Genomic DNA, 20,073 nt, shown 5'->3' on the forward strand with positions numbered 1-20,073 from the left:
TTCACGGCGGGAGAGGCGGTGAGGTGCCCCCCTCCTCCTCCTCCTCCTCCTGCTCCCCGCGGGACCCGCCGCTTCGGCCTCCCCTAGCACAGGCGAGACGCGTCCTTCTGGCTGCGCCAGGGCTCGTTAGCTCTCCATCCCCCGTCCTCGTTTTTTAATTCGCTGTTAACTTCCCCCATCCCCTCTCCCGCCCGTCCGAAGGGGCGGATGCGGCCGACCGGGGGGCAGACGCGGAGGGGAGGGGGGGGACAGAGCAGCGAGGCCGGCGCGCAGGACGGGCCGCCCCCGGCCCCCCAGTGCGCGGCCGGACGGCGGGTCCCGGCGGGCCGCCCCCCCGGAGCGGAGCGAGGCGCCCGGAAGCCACAGGGCCGGTGGCGGGCCTGGCCGGCGGAGGCCCCGCAGCCCCGCAGGTGAGACCGGGAGCGCCCCCGCCCCGCTGCTCCTTTCCCCTCCCCGGCCCGGGGGCGGTGGCGAGGGGCAGCCACCGCGCAGACGCCGCCCCAACGGCCGGCGCGATCGTCCCAGCCGCCGCGGAGCCGGCGCCGCTGCTGGAGGAGCGGCGCGGCGCGGCTCGGCTCGGCGCTTCCCCCCACCGCGCTGCGGGGCCGCGGCCGCCGGCGAGCGGGGCTGAGGCGCAGCGAGCCGGCGGGCCGAGGGCGAGCGCCCCGACCGCTCCGCCACCGCGGCCGCCACCACAGGTGGCCTCCCGCCGCCCGCCTCAGCAGCTCCCCCTGCCCGCCGCTCGGGGTCCCCCACCTCAGCGGCGGCAGGAGGGGCCGCCGCGCGGCCCGCCCCGCCGTGCCGGTGGCGGGCGGCGCTGCAGAGGGCGGAGCGGGCGGCAGGGGCGGGCCGGCCGGCGCCCGGCGCGGGCTGGCTCCCGGCGGGCGGCGCTGCTGCGTTGCTCTGGGAGGCGCCGTGGGGCCGGGCGCGGAGCTGCGGGGTGTGAGCGGCCGGGCAGGGCGCCCCCAGGATGCTGCGGTTCCTGCGCAGGACCTTTGGCCGGCGGTCGATGCAGCGCTACGGGCGCGGAGCCGGGCGCGGAGCCGGGCGAGGTGGGCTCGGCGGCGAGGGGGACGAGCGGGACGGGGGGCTGCGAGGAGCCGCCGCCGTCGGCTCGGGAGGCTTCCCCTCCTCGCCGCACCCCGGAGGGGTCGTGCACAGCGCCGGAGCCCCCGTCCACATCCCGGCGGCCGGCGGCAGTAAGCCGGTGCTGCAGTGCCGCGTCCTCCTCCTGGACGGGACCGAAGTCAACGTGGAGCTGCCGGTGAGTAACGTGCGCTTGCCTCCCCTGCCTGCAAAACAGCGCCTGCATCTGCCCTCAGCTCTCCTCCGCATCGTTCCCCCCTTCCTGGTGACAGGCACCTGCGAGTGCCCCCCCCCCCCCCCGCCCTGGCTGCACAACACGCGCCGTTCTCCGGGCAAGCCTCGCTAGTTTCTTCCTCCCCTCCGCGGGCGTCCTCGCCGCTGTCCCCGCCTGCATGCACCTGCTGCCAGGTGCGCGGCGTGCCTCCCCGCCATGACCGCCGCTCCGCTCGCCCCCCGCTGCCCGCCCCCTTCCTGCCGGCTGAAGCCGCCTGCGTCCCTCTTCCCTTCCCCGGAGCGAGTGTGGAGGCGGGCACCTGCTCTCCTCCCCCCCGCAGCCAAAAAAACGGCCCCCTGCAGCGATGCCTTCGGCGGCGCCTCTCCCAGGAGGGGCCGCCCCTGTGGTGCGGGGAGCTACCTGTGTGTCTTCCCGGCTGCGGGGGGGGCTGCCCGCAGACCCCACCCGACGGCACCACCGGCGCTGGGGGGCACCGCGGCATGCCGGGGGGGACACACGGGAGCCTCTGCGGGGCACCGGCGCTTTTGGCCTCGCTGCCCTCCGGCTCGCAGCCGGCAGGGACGGCCCCTAGCCCCGCAGGCAGCACCTGTGGCGCTGGCGGGGACAGTGGGGCGAGGCCGGCCGTCAGGCGAGGCCGCGCTGCGCCCGCCGCGGCGGTGCTGTGCGGGGGCGCCGCCTCCTTACTGCTTGTTTTCTAACGCCCCCACAGCCCCTCTGCCGGCGGGCGGCGAGCGGGGCTGCCTGAAGGGCTGCGGGGGGCCTCGCTCGGGCGCGCGACGCGAAGCCGCGCACAGCCGGCGTTGCGCTCCGCCTGGGGGATGCCTGAGGAGCCACCCCCGTCCCGGGCAAGCGCCCGCCCCGCCCGGGCAGGGACGCCCGGCTGCAGGGCCACGGTCCCGGCTAACCCCCGCGGCACGCCCGCGCCGGCAGCCCGGCCCGGCCCCCGCGGGTCCGCCCGCCCTCCGGCCGCGGGTCGCGGGGGGCGGCGGGGCCGCCAGCGCCTCAGGCGGCGGCGGGGCCCGGAGCCGCGGCTCGGGCGGGTGCGTGGACGGTGCCGGCGCTGAACTTCTTCCCCCTCCTGCCGCTGTGCTGGAGGAATGAGGAAGGGACGGCGCCGGCCTGCGGCGCTGCGTGCGTGTGTTTCCCTGCTTGGTGAAGTGGGGCTGCGTTTGTGGGTGTTCCAGCATCCCCAGAGCCCGTTGTGTGTCCTTCTGTCTCTCTGAAAGGAAGTGGCAAGGTGTATGTTACTAACGTTAGTTTGGGTTTTGCCAGACATTCGTTCCCACAGCTGCCAAACACTCGACGCCTGTCCTTTTTTGCTGACCCTTTTCCCCTCCCTCTTGAAAACCAAGTTTCCCATGAAATGCTATGGAAGTTAATCATATTTGAAAAACATTTAATCTTTCCTTTTCAACCCAAATAATCACAAGCCATTAAGCTTGGTCTACAAAAGCCGGGGGGAGAGCTTGCTAATGAGTGCAACAACCTGATAAATTGTGCACTGTTTTAATCTCCCGTAGTGTGAAAGTGTGTTTTTTTCAGAATGCCCTTTGAATCTTGTTAGGTGCTTTTCACATTAATAATTATCTGTATATATTGGCATCATTTCACCAAAATGGAATTTTGCAACCCTATGCTTTCTGCTTAAAAGAAACTGAAGAGATGGAGTAAGACTTTTTACAAGTGAATATAGAAGTATGTGAATAGAGCCACCTAGAGATACTTGCTGCAGAGTTATCAGGCCTGCCTTGCCTTACAGGTTAGATCACACATTTCCAGATATTGGAAATGCTAACGTATTTCATCTCCTCACATCTCCTTCACAACTTGCTGCAGTCCTTCTAACATCTGAGCACAAATCTTTTCTAAAGAAGACTTGATGAATGTTATCAGCATGCTAAGGATTTACTTATAGAGGTCTGTGTAGATAAGCTGAGTAAATACTGTGCTTAAGGTTATACTCCCTCTGACTTACCAGAGTTCAGCTTTTGCTGTAGAGCCTTTTTAAGATGGTCTGTGGTTCTGAAGCAGCAGAAAATGAGGTAATGGCACTCTTCTTAGTCCATGAGTATTGAAAGTATATGGAAGTATCTGCTTGGTTCAGTAATGCAGCCGTAGAGCACTCTTGCTTGAATTTGACCTCCAAATGAAGCCTGGACTGCCAGTGTTTTCAGAATGTGAGCTGCGCATGTAGTGGTTGTAATTCATTTTTCCAAAGACAGGGTAAGAAGTTGGGGGTTTTCTTCACTGAAATCCCTAGACTGGTGGAGGACTGTGGAACACGTAACAGCTGTCAATGCTTCGAGGATTAGAAACTGTTCTGTTGAATTACATACCTGCTCCTCATGCTTTTCCCTTTCTTTCACGGAAAGTAACACCCACATGGAGAGTACGAAAAACTGAAAGAGGCCTTGCATCATTTATAGAAGTTGATCAGTAAAGTTTCTTTGAGCTTTGCAGCTCTCTTATGGGATTAGGGCCTGAAACAGAACATGCTTTAATGCTCAGAAGCTGTGGTTCAGGACTGATTAAGCTGAATGAATGGAGTAGCATCTTTCCCATTAAAAAAAAAAAACAAAAAACAAAAAACAGTGTGTGGTGGTTTCTCTCCATTTCAGCTCAAATTTTAAAGAAAGGGAGCATGGGCTTCATCACCAGTGAGCAGCTTACCCATGAAGTCAGGTATGTAGATAATTGCAGAGGACTTTACTGTGCTGCTGGTTGTGTTCACAAGCACTTATTTCAGGAGATACTGGCATCTGTAAAATGTGCTCTTTTTACTACCTGCTAACATTACACCCCAGTTGCCTTTCCAGTGGAAAAAGGAACTTGTTGATATTAGGATATGATACTCTTGTAACTACAACTTTTTAGGCTGCTACCTAAGACTTCACTTAGAAGTAATTGAAAGGTTTATTAGATTTTAAAGACTACAGGGTGTATTGTTTGTGTGGAGGAATGACAGAAAAGACATGACTGAGGGAAAACTTCAGCTGTACATGTAGAAAAAAGTTTCAGGGTTTTTTGTTGGCTTATTGGTTTTGTGGGTTTTTAGTTTGTTTGTTTGGTTTTTTTAAATATTCAAGTAAAACTAAAACCCTGAACCTTTTGTCCAGGTTAAATGTATCAGGTTCTGCCACAGTGTTTTCTCATACGTGGGGGCTGATGGTGGTGGAAAAAAATCATCAGTAGGTTGGTAACTATCTTTGGGATTAACATTAGCATTTACGTGATGCTATCTCTATTAGAAACTGCACATCTGGTAAGCTCTTGTGTGCTCATGGTAGTAACAGAAGTAGAGATCTACCCTGATCTCTGAGTCCTTCCTTAGCTTGCTCTTCTCTAAGCCATATAGGAATATTGTGACCAGAGTCACCTTTCTGGTTTATCTGCGTTTCCACGCCTGCTTTCTTCTGGGGCTTTTGCACTTGATTCTTTTTACTGCATGTCCTCTGCCCTCGGACTACCCCATCTGCTAGCCTGTCCTCCTGCGGTGCTGTGTACTCTTTCACTTGTAGGTGTTCTCCAGTTTTCCTGAACTTGTTTCCTACCCGGCTGTCCCCATACAAGTGTAAACATAAAATTATTCTGAGCACTGTATATACCCCTGGATAATGGTTTCTATACTCAGCTTCTCGCATGAAATTTCAAGGATTGCTTAATGATGCTGGCTTTCCTGTTCACTCTTAAGGCAAGAATCGTGTACTTTGAAAGTATTCTTTCTAAGTAGAATAATGCACTGGATGGCTTTTTAAACCCACAAGCTCCTCAGGGCCCTGTATTGAATCTGAGATTGAGATGCTATTAAGGTTGGGTCTGTTGTATAGGAGCGAGTGGCAGTTGATCAGTTCTGTTGCTGTGGGGTGATTTCCCATGGGAAGGGGGAGCATAAATGGTGTCATTACTTCCTCTTGACCTGACACCACATGTCTGCACATCTGAAATCTAGTTATAAGAATTGATGCAAGGAGAAACGTACTTACATTAGAAACCATCCTTTCCTCCCTCTCACATAGGTATCGGTCTATTTCTTTTTACCATCGAGAACCTGTTTAGTATCTTTTGTGTTCCATCTTCACTTACATTGGAGGCTGTTACTTGTTTAGATTTTTGTAGCTCAGCTGTAGGTAGATGGAAGGCCACTTGCTCACTGCTGTCAAAACAATCTTGCCTCTGTTTTTCTGGAGGACTCATGACTTTAATGAAAGAAAAACTGGTTATGGATGATGCTGTGTTCTTACATAAACAATGCAGGGAAAGAGCGTTGACATTTACGCAGCGGTGATGATGCCTGCTAGTTAATCTGTAAATGGAACGGTCTATAGATGACTCTCAGATGAGGCCAAATAGCCAAATTTTTGTTGACTTTAAGACATGGTTGCTGGCATTTCTAAAAACTGAGTCTCTGATTTTTAATTCAGTGCATCTTATAAAAGCTTAAAGGGAGGATATGAAAGATGGCTATTCAGTGGGACTGTTCAGAGTAGCAGGAATTAATGCCCCTTAATGCCACTGAAAACAGTATTCTGTGATAAGTTGGGGAAGAGGGGGAGGGGATTGAACACATGGAGGGTGTTCTTCGGTTTGTTTAATCTAAGTGGGATAAAAAAGAGGGAACAAATGGTAAGCTTACTCTACTATGGAAATCCTCATCCTGCAAAGCAGATACAGGATAACTTTCATTTTCTGTGACATGAAGCCACAGCAGTCAACGCGTTGTCTGTCATAAATACTCCTTTCTAAAAATCTCCTTGCTCTGATAAATTTCTGTGCTGCTATGAACATCATTACAAAGACCTGTGTGATATATTAGAAACTAGGTGATGTTTAATGATTAAATTAATGAACAAGTTAAATATAACTCTTCAAATCCATGAATTGTTTTCAGATGGATAGCTTTTGTATTCTTTCTTTGCCTTCCTTTTGGTGTATCTGTTTCAATAATTCTTTTGGCTGCTATGGAAACACTTCAGGATAAGGATAGTAAATGTTCTTCAATACCCTTTTCTAATCTCTAATCTTCTATGTGTTGTATCCTTTTTTTTGTTGGAGTAACATGAACATAACAAAATCTGCTATCTGGCCTCTATGCTTACATCAAATGTAAATGTTAAATTAACTCTTGTAGTCATCTCTATCTTAAAATTATGGTTAATGTATTTGACTTGATAAAGTTATATATATCGGTTGAGAAGCATAACTCATTTTTTCTTTCTTTTACATCACACATAATTTCCTAATGACATTTCAGGAGTATTAACTCTAGAGAAATGCACTAATATGTGTGGAGACACTTCGATTCAAGTGATTCTCTGGAGTCTCCTAACTGAGGAGTTACCCCCCCACCCAAATAGATATATTACATCAGATGAGGAACAGGATTTTTTATTAATTCTTTAAAGCTTTTATCACTTGTGAAATCGATAAATATGCCTTCTTTATGCAGAAGTTACCTTCCAGCAACATTGCTGGAAAATGTTACAAGCATATTTGCAGCACTGGAAAGGCCTCTCCACATTCATGATCTCCTGTGGGCACCAGCACCTGTAATCCCCTTCATAAACCAATCAAGCTCCATTTTTACAAGGGGTTGGGTATTTTGTTTCTGCAGCTTGTGTTGAAATGTCTTTTCATTACCTTACAGCTCTGATCAAGTAATTGTAGCTAGAACTTCATGTGTGGTCTTCCGGCAGTAGCCTTTAATTGTGTTATGCATGTACCGTACCGTATACTTTGATGCATTGCTGTGTATACTGAAGGTGTGTGAAAAGCATTCATAGTAGAATGATGTACAGAATCAGGGACGTACGCAGCCCCAGAGAAATAGGAATGAGATGGGGTACGCACGTGTGACTGCAGCTGTGCTTCAGGTTAGGTTCTTGAGTGAGAAAAAGGAATTTTAGGCCCTTGACATGCTCACCAAACATCCCCAATAAATGTACAGCAGATAAAAGACATTTCAACAGTACATAGTAAAAGAGGGAGACAAGGGATAGTGTTTTGTTTTGGCAGACGTTAGATAAATTCTGCTTGTGAGTTCCATTAGTTATACATGGAAGCCAATACTGTTTTTTCAATGCAATACAGATAGACAGGATAACAAGATCACTGCTGCAAAGAGCTGACAACCAGTGACGGGGAGAAAGCCAATGAGAGATGACAGTAGTATACTGCAAAGGCAAAACTATGAGCACCTGGTACAAATTCTCTGATGGAGAGCTTATGCATTTGAAGAGATGGGGAGAAGATAAGGTTGTTGTATGCATTCTTTCAGAAGCCTCTTTACAATGGACTTGAACACAACTACGCTTAGGAAAGTAACCATGTGAAATGTCAGGGAGGCTGGGCCTCTTATTAGCACAAAAATGCATAAGACCACCATGGATGTGAATGGAGAGGGTCAGTAAGAAGGAAACTTTCAGAACAGTTGGAAAATACATGTTTATTTGTAAACAGGGTACATCTAATATGTTTGGTTTTTTTTTTTTTTCCCCAGTGGTTGTGTTCCAGACTAGATTGCTGGGTAGCAAACCTGTAGCTTCAAGCTGTTAGTAGTGGTCCTGAAGAGGGGAAAAAAAAAATGTCTGGGCATGTAAAAAGCTCTTACAAGGGAGGACATAAGAGTAAAGAGACTTTGGAAGTGCAGCCCAAGTAGCAAGCAGAGGACTAGTTTTGTTTGGATTGCAAAAGGTAGTACAGGAAGAAACAGGATGAAATGTTGAAGAAACCAGAAATGGTATATAAAGTATGGGATGTCCTGTCTATCCAGGTCTCTTCTGAAACGGAGCGGGGACAGATATCTCTACTCCTGCTTCTCTGTGCATGTTTTTCTTCCTCATGTGCTTCCTTGTGCTTCTACTTGTAGCCCCTCTGTAAATCTCTCTTCCTATAACTTTGAGAGGCTGCCTTCATTTAGTGTCTCTTCTTCTGCAAGCATAGGTCCATTTTCCTATTGAGGGCTTCTGTTTTTAAATTCCCAACCATTTTCACCCATGCTTCTCCTTTGCAGTCTCCTACCTGAGCAATTCTCTGTACTTTTTCTGTGTGGATATCATCTGTATTACTAGCACGATACCTACTGAATTTTCTTTTTAATAAGATCTCTCCTGGGAGGTGCTTTAAAGAGCACTAGAGGTCTGCTTCCTTCTGGTTTGGGCCTCGAGCATATTTCTCTGTCCCATTCACTCCTACTGGTTTCGATCGTTTCTGTGGTTCTCTGCAGTTGTCAGAAATTTCAAACTCTTCACTCCTGTTCCTTCCCCACAAAAATGCAATTTCCCAGCAGGGCTAGGGGTCTGAACTGCAGGTCTGTGGCTGGCTCAGCAGCTCATTCAGCCAGCTTAAGTAGCAAAGTGCCCCTGTCTGTCAGGACACAAATAGTGCAGGTGACCGCTTGTCCTGAGCATTCCCGGTGGCAGAGCAGACATTAGGGGAACGCCAGTGGCGACTGGTGAAATACTTAATTCAAAGGTTAAATCCTCCTCACTTTAAAAATGCATGGTTTCATGTGAGACTACAAAAATGGACCTGAAAACTCAAGTAGTGTGGGAAGGAGGTTGAGAGAAGAAGGGAGAACATAAATGTTGTTGAATTTGTAGACCCTTTGCAAAGTAAACTATAAGGAGAAGTACAAGTAATTTCTTTTATTTTTTGCTAGAATGATGAAGTCGACAGCTGTTAACTGTACATACAGTGTTGCTGGTTTAGTGTTTTAAATTACTTGAGAAACACATGGGCTTTTTTAGTATTTGTTTTCCAATGCAGACTACGGTAAATGTTCTTTTTTTCTTTCCGCATTAGAAATAAAAGGGTTGGAGGGTAATGAAGTGTTTAGAGTGACCATCTGCTCTTCATTTGTCTTGCTATTTCCATTTATTTCTATGCATCAATTTAAATATGTCCTGGACCATTAGCTATATTGTGGTGAGAATATTGTGAAATATTTTTGAAGTTCCAGATTAAGACTCCAGCGATGAAGCATGAAAAATATTTAGAGTTAATATATATTGGCTGTTTATGGTTTTGATCTGTACAGATTCAGATTATTTCCCTTCCTTGTTGTTATGGAACCACAGATAGTTTATCCAAACAAATACCAAATGTCATCTTTTTTGGGTTTTTTTTTTAGTATACTGACAAGCACGTTGAATTGAGATGTTACTGTATTTCATGATTTTAATATATGTGGAGCAGTTTATATGATAAATAGACTGGAAATCCTGACAGAGGATCCAATTTAATGTTTGTGAAATACAACAAATAATGCTACACAAATACTTGCACTATGTAGGTCCTTTCTTTTGAAGAACCCAGACTCATATGAACATACTGGTATCAAATAAACAGTTAGAAAAGCATACTGTTATACTTTAGGGATTGTGACCTGTAATTAAATTATCATAGACTGCAACATTATTTCAAAGGATAACTTATCCAAGGATGAATTCTTCTGTGGCTGTTTGAAAATAATGCTTTTCATAGTAGTTCTTCATAGTACTAGTAATTGATTGTATGTGTTATTTTCGTTGGTGGTTTTTTTATATATATATATATATATTAAAAAAATGTAGACTCGAGAGGAATTTTATAGCTTAGCAGTCTTGGCTGAGAAAACACCTGTTTCTTTTTCTGCCTAAATTGAGACTAAACAAGTAAACTGCTTCCCATTTTTAAGTTTAAAGTTTCTTACTGTGTACATTTCACTATGTGAGGTCTTGTAGGTTGTCTGTGAGATGATAGGCAATTTCAGTTGGCTTTGTTAAGCTTTAACATGGCTTGAATAAATAACATGGCTATGAATAAATTCTCATTTTAATGTTGATGGATAAAATAAACATGCTAACTGCATCACGTTTTTTGTTGGTCTGAACAAAATTACTTAATGTCCAAATATTACCTGCTTTAATTGTGCAAGTGAATGTTTCCACATTTTCTGAGAAAGGGAGCAGTTCTATTAAGTTTTTCCTTCTTCTCCCTTGTTCCCATCCAGAATTGATGAAAGCTGATTTCTGTCATTTAAATAAATCTCTTTCATACCTTGTTAGTGGTTCCCGGAGCTGTGATATCGTATGACTTCAAATTGAGGGCTTGCATTTATGTAAAAAGACCAAACCCAAGAAGTTCCATTTTTGTAAGCAGATCTGAAAACACCAGTACTCTGTACAATCGTTGTGTTGCAACAAAGATCACTATTCAGTAGAAATGCAAATCCTCAGTATGTAGGTTTTATATTCAGGCTACTTACTGATAGAAATTCTTCCTGAATAATGAACCTTCCATGAGTGCTTTGCTTTGAGAGATGATGAATGATGAGTCTGTTACCTTTTTGAATTAAGCAACTAAGTGAAGAGTGGTTGTATTCTTCAAAATAGGTCCTATCACTAGGATAGGCAGCACCCTGGAAGTGTGAAGTCCAGTGGGCAGTATCCACTTACCTTCTCTCATGTTGTGATCTTTGGATGCCGAGGTGTATCTGTGTGAATTCGGACGTCCTGCTGTAGCTCTGTGGAGGGAAGAGCTGGTTTAATAAAGCAGCAATATAACTTGTTTGTGTGCAAAAGACATCGTTTCTTTTCCTCCCTCTTCCTGCTACTTCATATATTGGGCTTGATTAAGTTGTTTTTCTTTTCCTTTCCCTGCTGTTCAGCAATGAAGAGAGGGTGGCAAAATGTTTTCTTATTTGTTACCCACATCCCCTTTCTCCAAGGAGGAGCATTCCCAGCCCTGCTCTGTGACTGTTCCTGAGCCCGCGAGCACCACCTGCCAAGGCCATGTTGTGAGCTGCGGCTTGGAACACCTAGTGCAGGGTGGCTCTACGTGTGCCCAGTGTCTGCCTTGCACAATTAATTCTGCACGCAGCTCTCAGCAGCGCGTTGGAGTTCTGTTCTTAACTTCCAGTTAATTAGAAGATGTTGATTTTGATGGATTTTCTTTTTAATGGGGAGACCTGCTTACTAAGGCAGCAGAAATTGCTGATTGCTTTTACAGAGGCCGGTGAAGCCATTAAATGTTGACTGTACCACTTTTCCTTTTCTCCTTTAAGTTGATTGCTTAAGCTGTTATCTGCCTGTATATCTGCTCAGTCTCCTTTCACTCCCCTCCTCTCATACAATGATATTTCACAGTTGGCTTTTCTCTGTTGGCTGAACTGTTGCAAAACTTGTAAAATAGGGAATCAAACCCTTGTTTTTAGGTGTGAAAATGGGGAAGCCTTTGGGGCATCAAAATGTTTGCCGCAGTACTCAAATTGTTTGTTGCAAACAGCAGGCCCTTGGAGGGGAAAACTTTTTTTAATTGCTGGATTTGGGTAGTTCATGAAAGGTGCTTGATATATTTTAGGAGGTCAAGCTATGACAAAATAACCTGCACAACAAATACTTTTATAGTATTCTTAAATTTAGCATTGGAAATAAGCTGAGGTAACTCACCGCCTTCACTTCTTTTTCCTCTTGAATTCTCTGAGCCATCCATCCCCTCTCTTCTGTTGGTATTGCTTACAATTGCTTTTTTCCTGTGTAGCATGTTGATGCACAATTTGCATTATAAATTTTCCTATAGTAAAACCTCTCTGTGTCATTTCTGGCTTTAAAAAGTAAAGATGTTTACAAAGTATGGGGAAAATGAGGAAGGAGTTCAAGCATTTGCCTGTATATTAGCAAAAAATAGACTGAAGTTGGTGACTGCATTTTTATCAGAGGGGAGTGGGAATAGAAAAATTCAGCACTGTGAAACAAAAACAAGTGGTTTTTGTTTGCTGCTAATGAAATCTGCCAGCAGATATTCTCATTTTACAGTTTGTGTGCTTGGATTTTGTTGTATTTTCACATGAAACACCCAGCATATTTTGCTTTATAATTTGATTGTAAAGTGTATTTTTTAAAGAGTTCAGCTGTTTCGGCAAAAAATTTGCTTTAAGAATATGGTTATTGCCAGGAAAGGGGACCTTGATTTCCTCCCCCCACACGTTATGGTATTAGATGTTGAGAGAAGTATTTCTTCCAGAAGAATTTGATCTTACTTTGACAGGGAGAAGCGGATCATCTGATAACATTTCCAGCATGATCATAATCTGAAAAATTGTCAGACAAAGCAAAAATATGTGGTCTTTCATAAATAGAAAATACTGTTAATCAAAAGTTTGTTTCAGAAAGCAGATTTTTCCCTGTTACAACTGTCAGTTTCTCACCATTTACGTCATGCCAGGAGTGGAGAACTTTCCCACCTGTTTCAGTAAGCTGAGTGTTGGAAGCTTTCTAGGAAGATAAAATAGTCTGAAGAACCTCTATGGCTTCACAGTGACTTTCAGGAGCTGTTGAATGTGGCCAAGCTGACGTGCAAGTGCTATCTTGAAGGATAGCCCTCAAAATCAACTTTGTTTCTTTTGCTTTCTGGGTTTCCAAGGCATCTTACTGTTTACTGAAATCAAAAGTTACTTCTTAATTTAAGGCAGATAGAGCTTTTTAAGTAATACCAAAATCTTCAGTAAGTTGTTCAGAAAAGCTGTTGTTTGCAAGCTACAGGGCAAATGCATGGTTAGGTTGCAAGGGAAGATAGGACAATATTTAAAGAGTACAAATTCCTCTTTATTGCGTATGCACTAACCTCAGTAACAGGGTAAGGCTGTCAAGCCTAGGGCAGCACTAAATGACTTGTGGGAGCTACCCAATATAGATCCCATGAAAAGTCCCAGGCCGGGGGAGCTCTCCCTACAGAGAGCAGCTCTCCAAACAGTGCCGCCTGCTTTCCTGCAAGAGTTTCAAGTCAGACTCTAAATCCTGGTATGTATCTGGGAAGAAAGTTTTTCTCTCGCTTTTCCTTTTTTGAGTCTTGGAAAGCCACAAACTTTTTGTACTAGTTTGTAAAATGGCGCAATAGTCTGTCTGCATTGCAGAGCTGATACAGGTGAGATGGAGAATGAAGTTCTTTTGTTTCTGTGGTCTTGTTCATAAAGTGAAAGCACTCATTGGAAAGAAACAGCCAAGTAGTTGACTGACCCTGTGCAATCCAGCAGCAGTTTGTGGTGCTGAAAAAATGTCCCTGAAGGCAAAATATGAATTCAGTGCAGTTCCGGAGGGACAAGATGTGACCACTTTGTCTACTTCCAAGACTGTCGCCTGCTTTGCTTGAAAAGTATGTTCTGTGAAATTCCAAACTTGGCTAACCTCTCTCTCTGCACAGGTGGAAGTGGAAGCTCTTCGAGAGACGAACCAGTGTGGCAGACTGGGTGCAGGGCCGATGAGGAAATGTATGCTCTGGAGTATGCCACTGTTTCTGTCCTATACATGAACTTACCCTGCAGTGCTAATAAACTTGAAGTGGTTTTATAGCTAAAGGATAGGTTATAAATGCAGAAACAGGCACCATAGTTAGTGCTAGAAGGCAAACATGCAGCTTTGGTTTCAGAGCTAAGTGAATTTATGGTGTTATTCAAAGCGACTTTCGTATCTCAAAAGTCCTTGTGAGGCTGCTGATTCCTGGTGGCAGTAAGGAATGGAATTGATGTTTGAGGTCGCTAAGATTTATGATGCACTTTTATTTTTTTGTACTTTTGTGCTTGAGTAGGTAGGGAGTGAGACAGTTTTCTTACGGCCTGACTAAATGAATACAAAGTTATACATACTAACAGGACTTCTTGTTTTTACAAACAATTATTTTTCCAAGGGAATTGTTAGAATGTAGGATTTGCAGAAAATCACTAATATGACTATTGTTACCTGTTTGCATTCCCCCCCCGAAGCCCTGGCAGTTTCATCGCCACTTCCGATAGAGCTACCACATTTGCGAACTAAGAAAATTTGCTTTGGGTAAGTGGCTAGCCGAGTTTCCAGCTGTCTCTGTTCCCATTTGTTCCTCCTTTTAACAACTTTTGTTAAGGCTATTACGATGAAGTTAAATGGAAGTGAACTGACTGTTGTCCCTAGATATCATTTGGACTATCACTCTTTAAATTATATTGGAGAGTTAGTCATATGGATGGCTTGTAAAAGAATAGGTTCTGATCGGTAGATTTGTTTCAGGTCAGAAGCGGATCACTGTGAACACTTAATCTGTTCTCCTTCCCTGATCAGTCTCTAGAACATCTTCCAAGAATGTGTTTTAAGCCTGTCACTTTTTAGCATCAGCTGTCTCCTTGGATCTCATTAGTTTGTCTGCCTTTAAGAGTCTTTAATGAGAAGCAGTTGCTTATTCAGGTTGTACATGAACTCTTCAGAATAATAACAGGTCTTTTATTGTATCTGATATTTTTATGGTCCCTGTATACCCTGTCTTGGTACCTGAGCAGGCATGTTGACGAGCAGTCCTGGGACTATGGGGAAAAATATTCTCCCCATGAAGGTACATGAAGTTCACATGCAAACCACCTCTTAGTCTTACCTTTGATTGCCTAAATAGATAAAACCAAAACTTATTTCCAGATGCTTTTCAAACTCAAAATTATTCTTTGTAGATTTTTTCTGACTTTGTGCTTAATATACAGACATTTGAGCTGGGCACAGCGATGTTGTTATAATGGTTTGATGAATGTTACATGAAATGGCATTGCTCCTTACTTAATGTCCCCTTGTTATACATTCAAGGCTCATGTTTACTTTGTTGGCTGTAGCTTTACACTGAGAGCTCATGGTCAGTTGTGTTTCTGTTGTTACACCAGAGCTATTATAGTGCTGCTGAAATCCAGGGCACTATCTTTGACCCAATGAGTGACACTTTTGTTCTTCTGTGTGTGACCTGTGGTTTCACTGAACTCAGCTACAGTGTGTTGGTGCAATTCTGCATCTCCAAGAGATGCAAATCAGTGTGTACAACCAACAAGACCCATCATGTCCTGCTACTGTGCCAGTTTTGTGAAGTTCAGCATGAGTGATTTTACTAGTTCCCTCCGAGGGAAAATTGTCCGGTGGTTGACTGTGAGCAGAACACTTCAGGATTGCACTGACAGTGCTGCTGGCTGGCTGCTTTCCTCCTTTCCCTTCCTGATTAATATGTGGTTTGTTGTTTTTTTTTTTAAATCTGCCTGTCATGGACTACACACACCTGTTTTAGGAATGCTTATGCTTGCTTTTGTCAGACTGTCTCATAGGCTGTGTTTTGAGAGTACAGGTGTTTCATGGTCAATATGAGTTCAAAAGAGTTCTTGGCTTCTCATTCCCATCCTGGTGCTGCAGGCAGATACCTGCCCTTTCAGCTGTTGGAGGGGCTGTGCTGAAAGCCAGGTCAGAGATCAGATCCAGGGATGTTGCAACTCTAAAAAACGCTTTTGCAGCATTGAATGTCAGAAATTTATTAAAGGTATGGCATAAGTAAGGGGCCAGTAAGGAAAAACCTGACACGGGAGCTCTTTAAGGCGAAAGTGCTGAAAAAGTGCCTGTGTTGTTGAGTTGGGCCTTGAGGGTATAAATAATCACTTTAGGAATGGTTTGATTCCATGTACTTAATGCTCTCATAGCTTGATCATGTGAGTGCTCCTTGTCTGCCCCACTGAAGTCAGGCAGATTAGCATGAAGTGGAGAAGAAATCCTTAGTTGCTGCAGCAGTGTGATTCAGTGACAGAAATCGTGGCGAGTAGCTCAAGCTAGATCTGCAAAAGCTCACCTGTGCCCAAGTCGGATATCTTGCAGAAACAGATTCTAATATTCCTTGTTGCTGCAATGAAATAAATGTGTAGTCTTCTGGAGGAAGAAGTTAGACTTGGTTTATGAGACTTAATTTTCTTGAAATCACGATGAGTGATATAAATTATGCTGCTGTTATTTAATTTATTGCTGACTGGACCCAGCCGTTTTTATTTTCAGAATCTGATAGGGAGCCAGAACTGATAAGAATAACAAAACTGATGTTGAAGTTAGAAAGATTCTAGGAATTTTAGAGAAGGTCACCTTTTTCTACATTTTACCTGTGGAATTTCAGGTAGAACCAGGGCTGAAAAGGTTGTCTGATGGTCATTACTTGATGCAGATATCCTGTGATGGAGTACTTCTCCTACACTTCTTAGCCCTTTGAGGCTGGCTGCAAGTGAGGTGAAAGACGACTGTGCTGTTGAGGAAAAATGATGTTCCATTGAGCAGAGCCTGCATTCGTAACCTCTCAGGGATCCATAAAATTCAAGTGGTCTGAGTTTAATTGTAAAACTTTATTTGTAGATATTCCAGAAATGAGTCTTGCTGCTAGTATAAATTCAGTAATTCTTGATTGGGAGTAAAATGGAAAGATAACAAATTAAAATTGAAATTTCTAATTCCTCAATTAGTTTTGTCTCTCACTTGGAAACTAAACTGTGGATGAGTTTGACTTCATGTCGCATTTTCCAAATTAACCTTACAAGGCTGAATGATTAAATTATTATATTTGTGGAAAGAAACTTTGTTTAAGAACATGATCTAAACCAACACTGTTTAAGAAGCAGGTGGAAGGTTATTTATGTCTTGAAAGCACAAATGGACAGTTCTGAATCATGCTGAAAAAGTTCCAGTGGAAAATATGCTTTTAGCTCCAAATCCACAAGTTACATTAGAAAGACAGGGGAACAAAGTTTTGCTTCAGGATTTTCTTTCTTATGACCAACTAGTTGTGTTCTTCTGATGGCTTGTGGAATAAACCCAATTTTCAAAATGCCTGAGAAAGCAGAGTTCCCAGGCCATCTGATGCTTCTCTATGTACATGCACGCCTGCATCCATGTACAGTCAGGGGCGTTGTGCTGCAACTGCAGGGTGAGGGAGAACAACTTTAGTTCCTGGTCTGGGAAGCTAAAGGGTGAATGCATGCTGACCAGAGGGCTGAGGTGCTGTTTTTAGTGTTCATGGGTGAAGGTTTCCAATTTAAGATTTTTTTTTTTTTTTTATTATTATTATTTATTTATTTTGAGCCACAGGCATTTGCTACTCCTCTTGTGATGCTCCCAAAGCATCTTTGGAGGTGTTCTACTGTCTGGGTAGTAAGGTGACAAAGTCTGTAATCCCCTTCTGGACAGAAAAACCTGAGGCTTTGGTAAACTTCCGCAAGATTACTGGAGATTGCCTAAGATGTTACTGCCTTCAGCTGTCTTGTTCTGTGACTGAACTGGCAGAAGGATGTGTATTTTAGCCTGTCTGTTGAATAACTGGATATGAGTTTAAACCGTGAGATACTGCACTGCAGCAACTGAGATAAAAGCGTATGTTTTGTATTGTGGAGAAAACGGGGATCTCCAGCAGAGTCATGGGAGCATGTGCTTTGTAGAGAGTACTGATCTATTCAACAGCTGCAGCAAGATTGACAATTTAGGCCTTCATCTTAAGGAAAAGTCTACTCTTCTAGCATGCTTCACCAGCAAAGAGTCACCAAATCCTTTGCTTTTGTGTTACCATGGTCTCGCTGTTTTAGTTTAGCAGCTCTATGCCTGTAGTTCGACAGATGTCATGGGAGTCAAGCTCTGTTGTGGTCCTCTGAGGAGCTGGGAGCAGCAGTTGCTTGCCCTGTCAGGCTGCTTGGTATGATTCTGGACTGCTCTTCTGCATCCACAGTATTCCCTTTAGGGCTTTTTTAATTTTTTTTTGTCTGGGATACCCCTGGAAACTACTACAAATGGACTTCCGGAACAAATTTTGAGGTTTTTTTTACTGGCCGAAATGGGCTCTGAAACACTGTCTGCAAGAGAAACGGGTTCTTCATTAGACTGATAAGCTACAAAAACATAAGACAAACTGTGTAGATGCAAAGCCTCTTGACTAGTGTGAGATTGAGGAAGTTAGTTTAGCTGTAGTGCCTTTTTATCTGGACTTTGTTCCAGAAGCAGAATTTCACCTTGCACAAATACTGGAAGTTGACTAAAGGTATTGCAGTGTTACAGTACAAAGTACCTTTTGCTTTGACATTCTTTATCGGATTGAAGTGACTGTCTTGTGATAACCTTGTAGGGTGGAAAAGATGAGTTTTCCTTGTGGAACACCCAGTAAACCGAAATTAAAACCTTAAAGCTTTTTACATGAAGTTGTCCATGAAGAATTTGGTTAAGAGTAGTGCTAAAGCACAGACAAAGCTGATAATTTACTAAAATAAGATTCTATCTGTACTACAACTTAATCTATACAGGTTATAGGTATTATAAGTATGTGTTAGTGACTTGTTACACACTTGTAATCACAGAAAACCAAACATTTGTCATGAACATTTCAAATTGGTGGATAAAATTTGGTTTGATATTCCCCCAGCCCAAGAGGTTTAGGTTAACAGGGTGGAGAGGTGGGGTTGGAAGGCAATTCCAAATTAATGAAGTTAAGCCCTCTGATTGCTTTGAGACTTTTGTTAAACATTTCTGCTGATTCTGAGAGGGGGAGGAAACAAAATTCTCATCTGAATTTATGTAAGTTTATAACTTGTCTAAACACACAAATTACTAGTTCATTCTGTCAGTGTAAAATAGCTCAAAATAGTCAAAGGTTAAATGCAATACTTGTATCTTGTGCATCATCTAAAATGCTTTAGTATACTTTATTTACAACTTTGCCAGTCTCAATGAACTAGGTGTGTGCTTGTAAATTGGCCGACTTCTGTCAGGTTTTCACTCTAACTGCTAGGTTCAGAGTGTGCAGTTCAGATAAACTAGTAGCATGAGGGCTGTCTGCAGTTGTGATAAAGATGACAAATCAGTCCACTGTGCCATTTGTGTGTGTTTAACTTTGTTTATATATGTGTGTATATGTATATAAGCTTGTATATGTTTTTTAATAACCATGTGTTTAAGGGTAGGGAACTGACTTAACTAAATCTCTGTGTACTTTTTGGTAGAGCTGCATTGGCCCTAAGGATTGCTAAAACCCTGTAGTTAAGCTCTTTCCTTTCCTCTAGAAAGAAAAGGAAAGCTATCCCTACTTATTGCTGACACTGCTTTTAAGCTTCTGCATTTAAATATGAAATTCTGTTGCCTTTAGTTGGGTGTGCTAGGCCCCCACCGTAAAAGTTTTATAGTACTTTCTGCATTGGGTAACTAGCTACAGAGTAGAAAACGGTAAAGTTAGTGTTGCTTCCAGTATTTTAATTTACCATCTCTACATGTTTTTTCAAGGATAGTCTCGGTCTCAAAAGTGCCATTCCTATAGTGCTGTGGAGTTGAATGTTTTTAATTGAATCTTATGTTAAGGAATCTGAGGAGAGGAAGAACAACCTCTTCTTTCCCTTTCTTCTATTCCTCCTCCCCTTGTGTCTCTAAGCTGATCATCCTTCAAGTTCAACCTGATATCTTGTTCAAACTAGACCTTTTCCTTCTTTTTTTTGATACTTTTAGTATGAAGTTGTCACAGTAAATTCTGATCAAGATTTCAGCTGTCATCCGAGTCTTAAATTTGCTATCAGCAGGACATGTAACCTGAATTGTTAGTGGCTTTGTATGTGGGTAACGGATTGAACAGAACTTAAAGAATATGCTCAAAAGAATGAATTCAGATCATGTCCTTTCTCAAAGATACCATCTAAATAGAACTGCTTTTCAGGCTGGTCCACCATTTTTTAGTGTTTTTTCTCATTGGTAAGGATGCGGGAGGGATATCACCACTTCTTATTTTTCTTCGTGTCATCTCTAGTTCTTTTTCTGCATGTTCCTGAGCAGTATTTAAGACATGGATGTTCCACTATTTTGATACATAAACATGTAAGAATCTGCCAAGTGATCACTGCAGCCTTCTCCAAATTTCATGCTGCTGACACAGGAGACAGCTATTTTACTGTGATAATCCTTTCCCATCGGATTCAGCTGTGTTGGCCAATATATTCAAGACTG

The 20,073-nt window shown here is 44.2% G+C and overlaps 1 protein-coding gene across 2 annotated transcripts in view; it reads left to right on the top strand.

Annotated features, from left to right (window-relative positions):
• Positions 1 to 970: 970 nt before the first annotated feature.
• Positions 971 to 20,073, top strand: part of EPB41L4B (erythrocyte membrane protein band 4.1 like 4B) — a 185,055-nt gene continuing 165,952 nt past the window's right edge. For both annotated transcript variants that reach the window (XM_059836006.1, XM_059836007.1), the window contains exon 1: positions 971 to 1,264. In XM_059836006.1, the coding sequence (XP_059691989.1) occupies positions 971 to 1,264 (294 nt within the window). The remainder of the gene's footprint in view (positions 1,265 to 20,073) is intronic.

This window comes from Gavia stellata, chromosome 3 (genome assembly GCF_030936135.1).
Source record: "Gavia stellata isolate bGavSte3 chromosome 3, bGavSte3.hap2, whole genome shotgun sequence".
Classification (NCBI taxonomy): domain Eukaryota; kingdom Metazoa; phylum Chordata; class Aves; order Gaviiformes; family Gaviidae; genus Gavia; species Gavia stellata.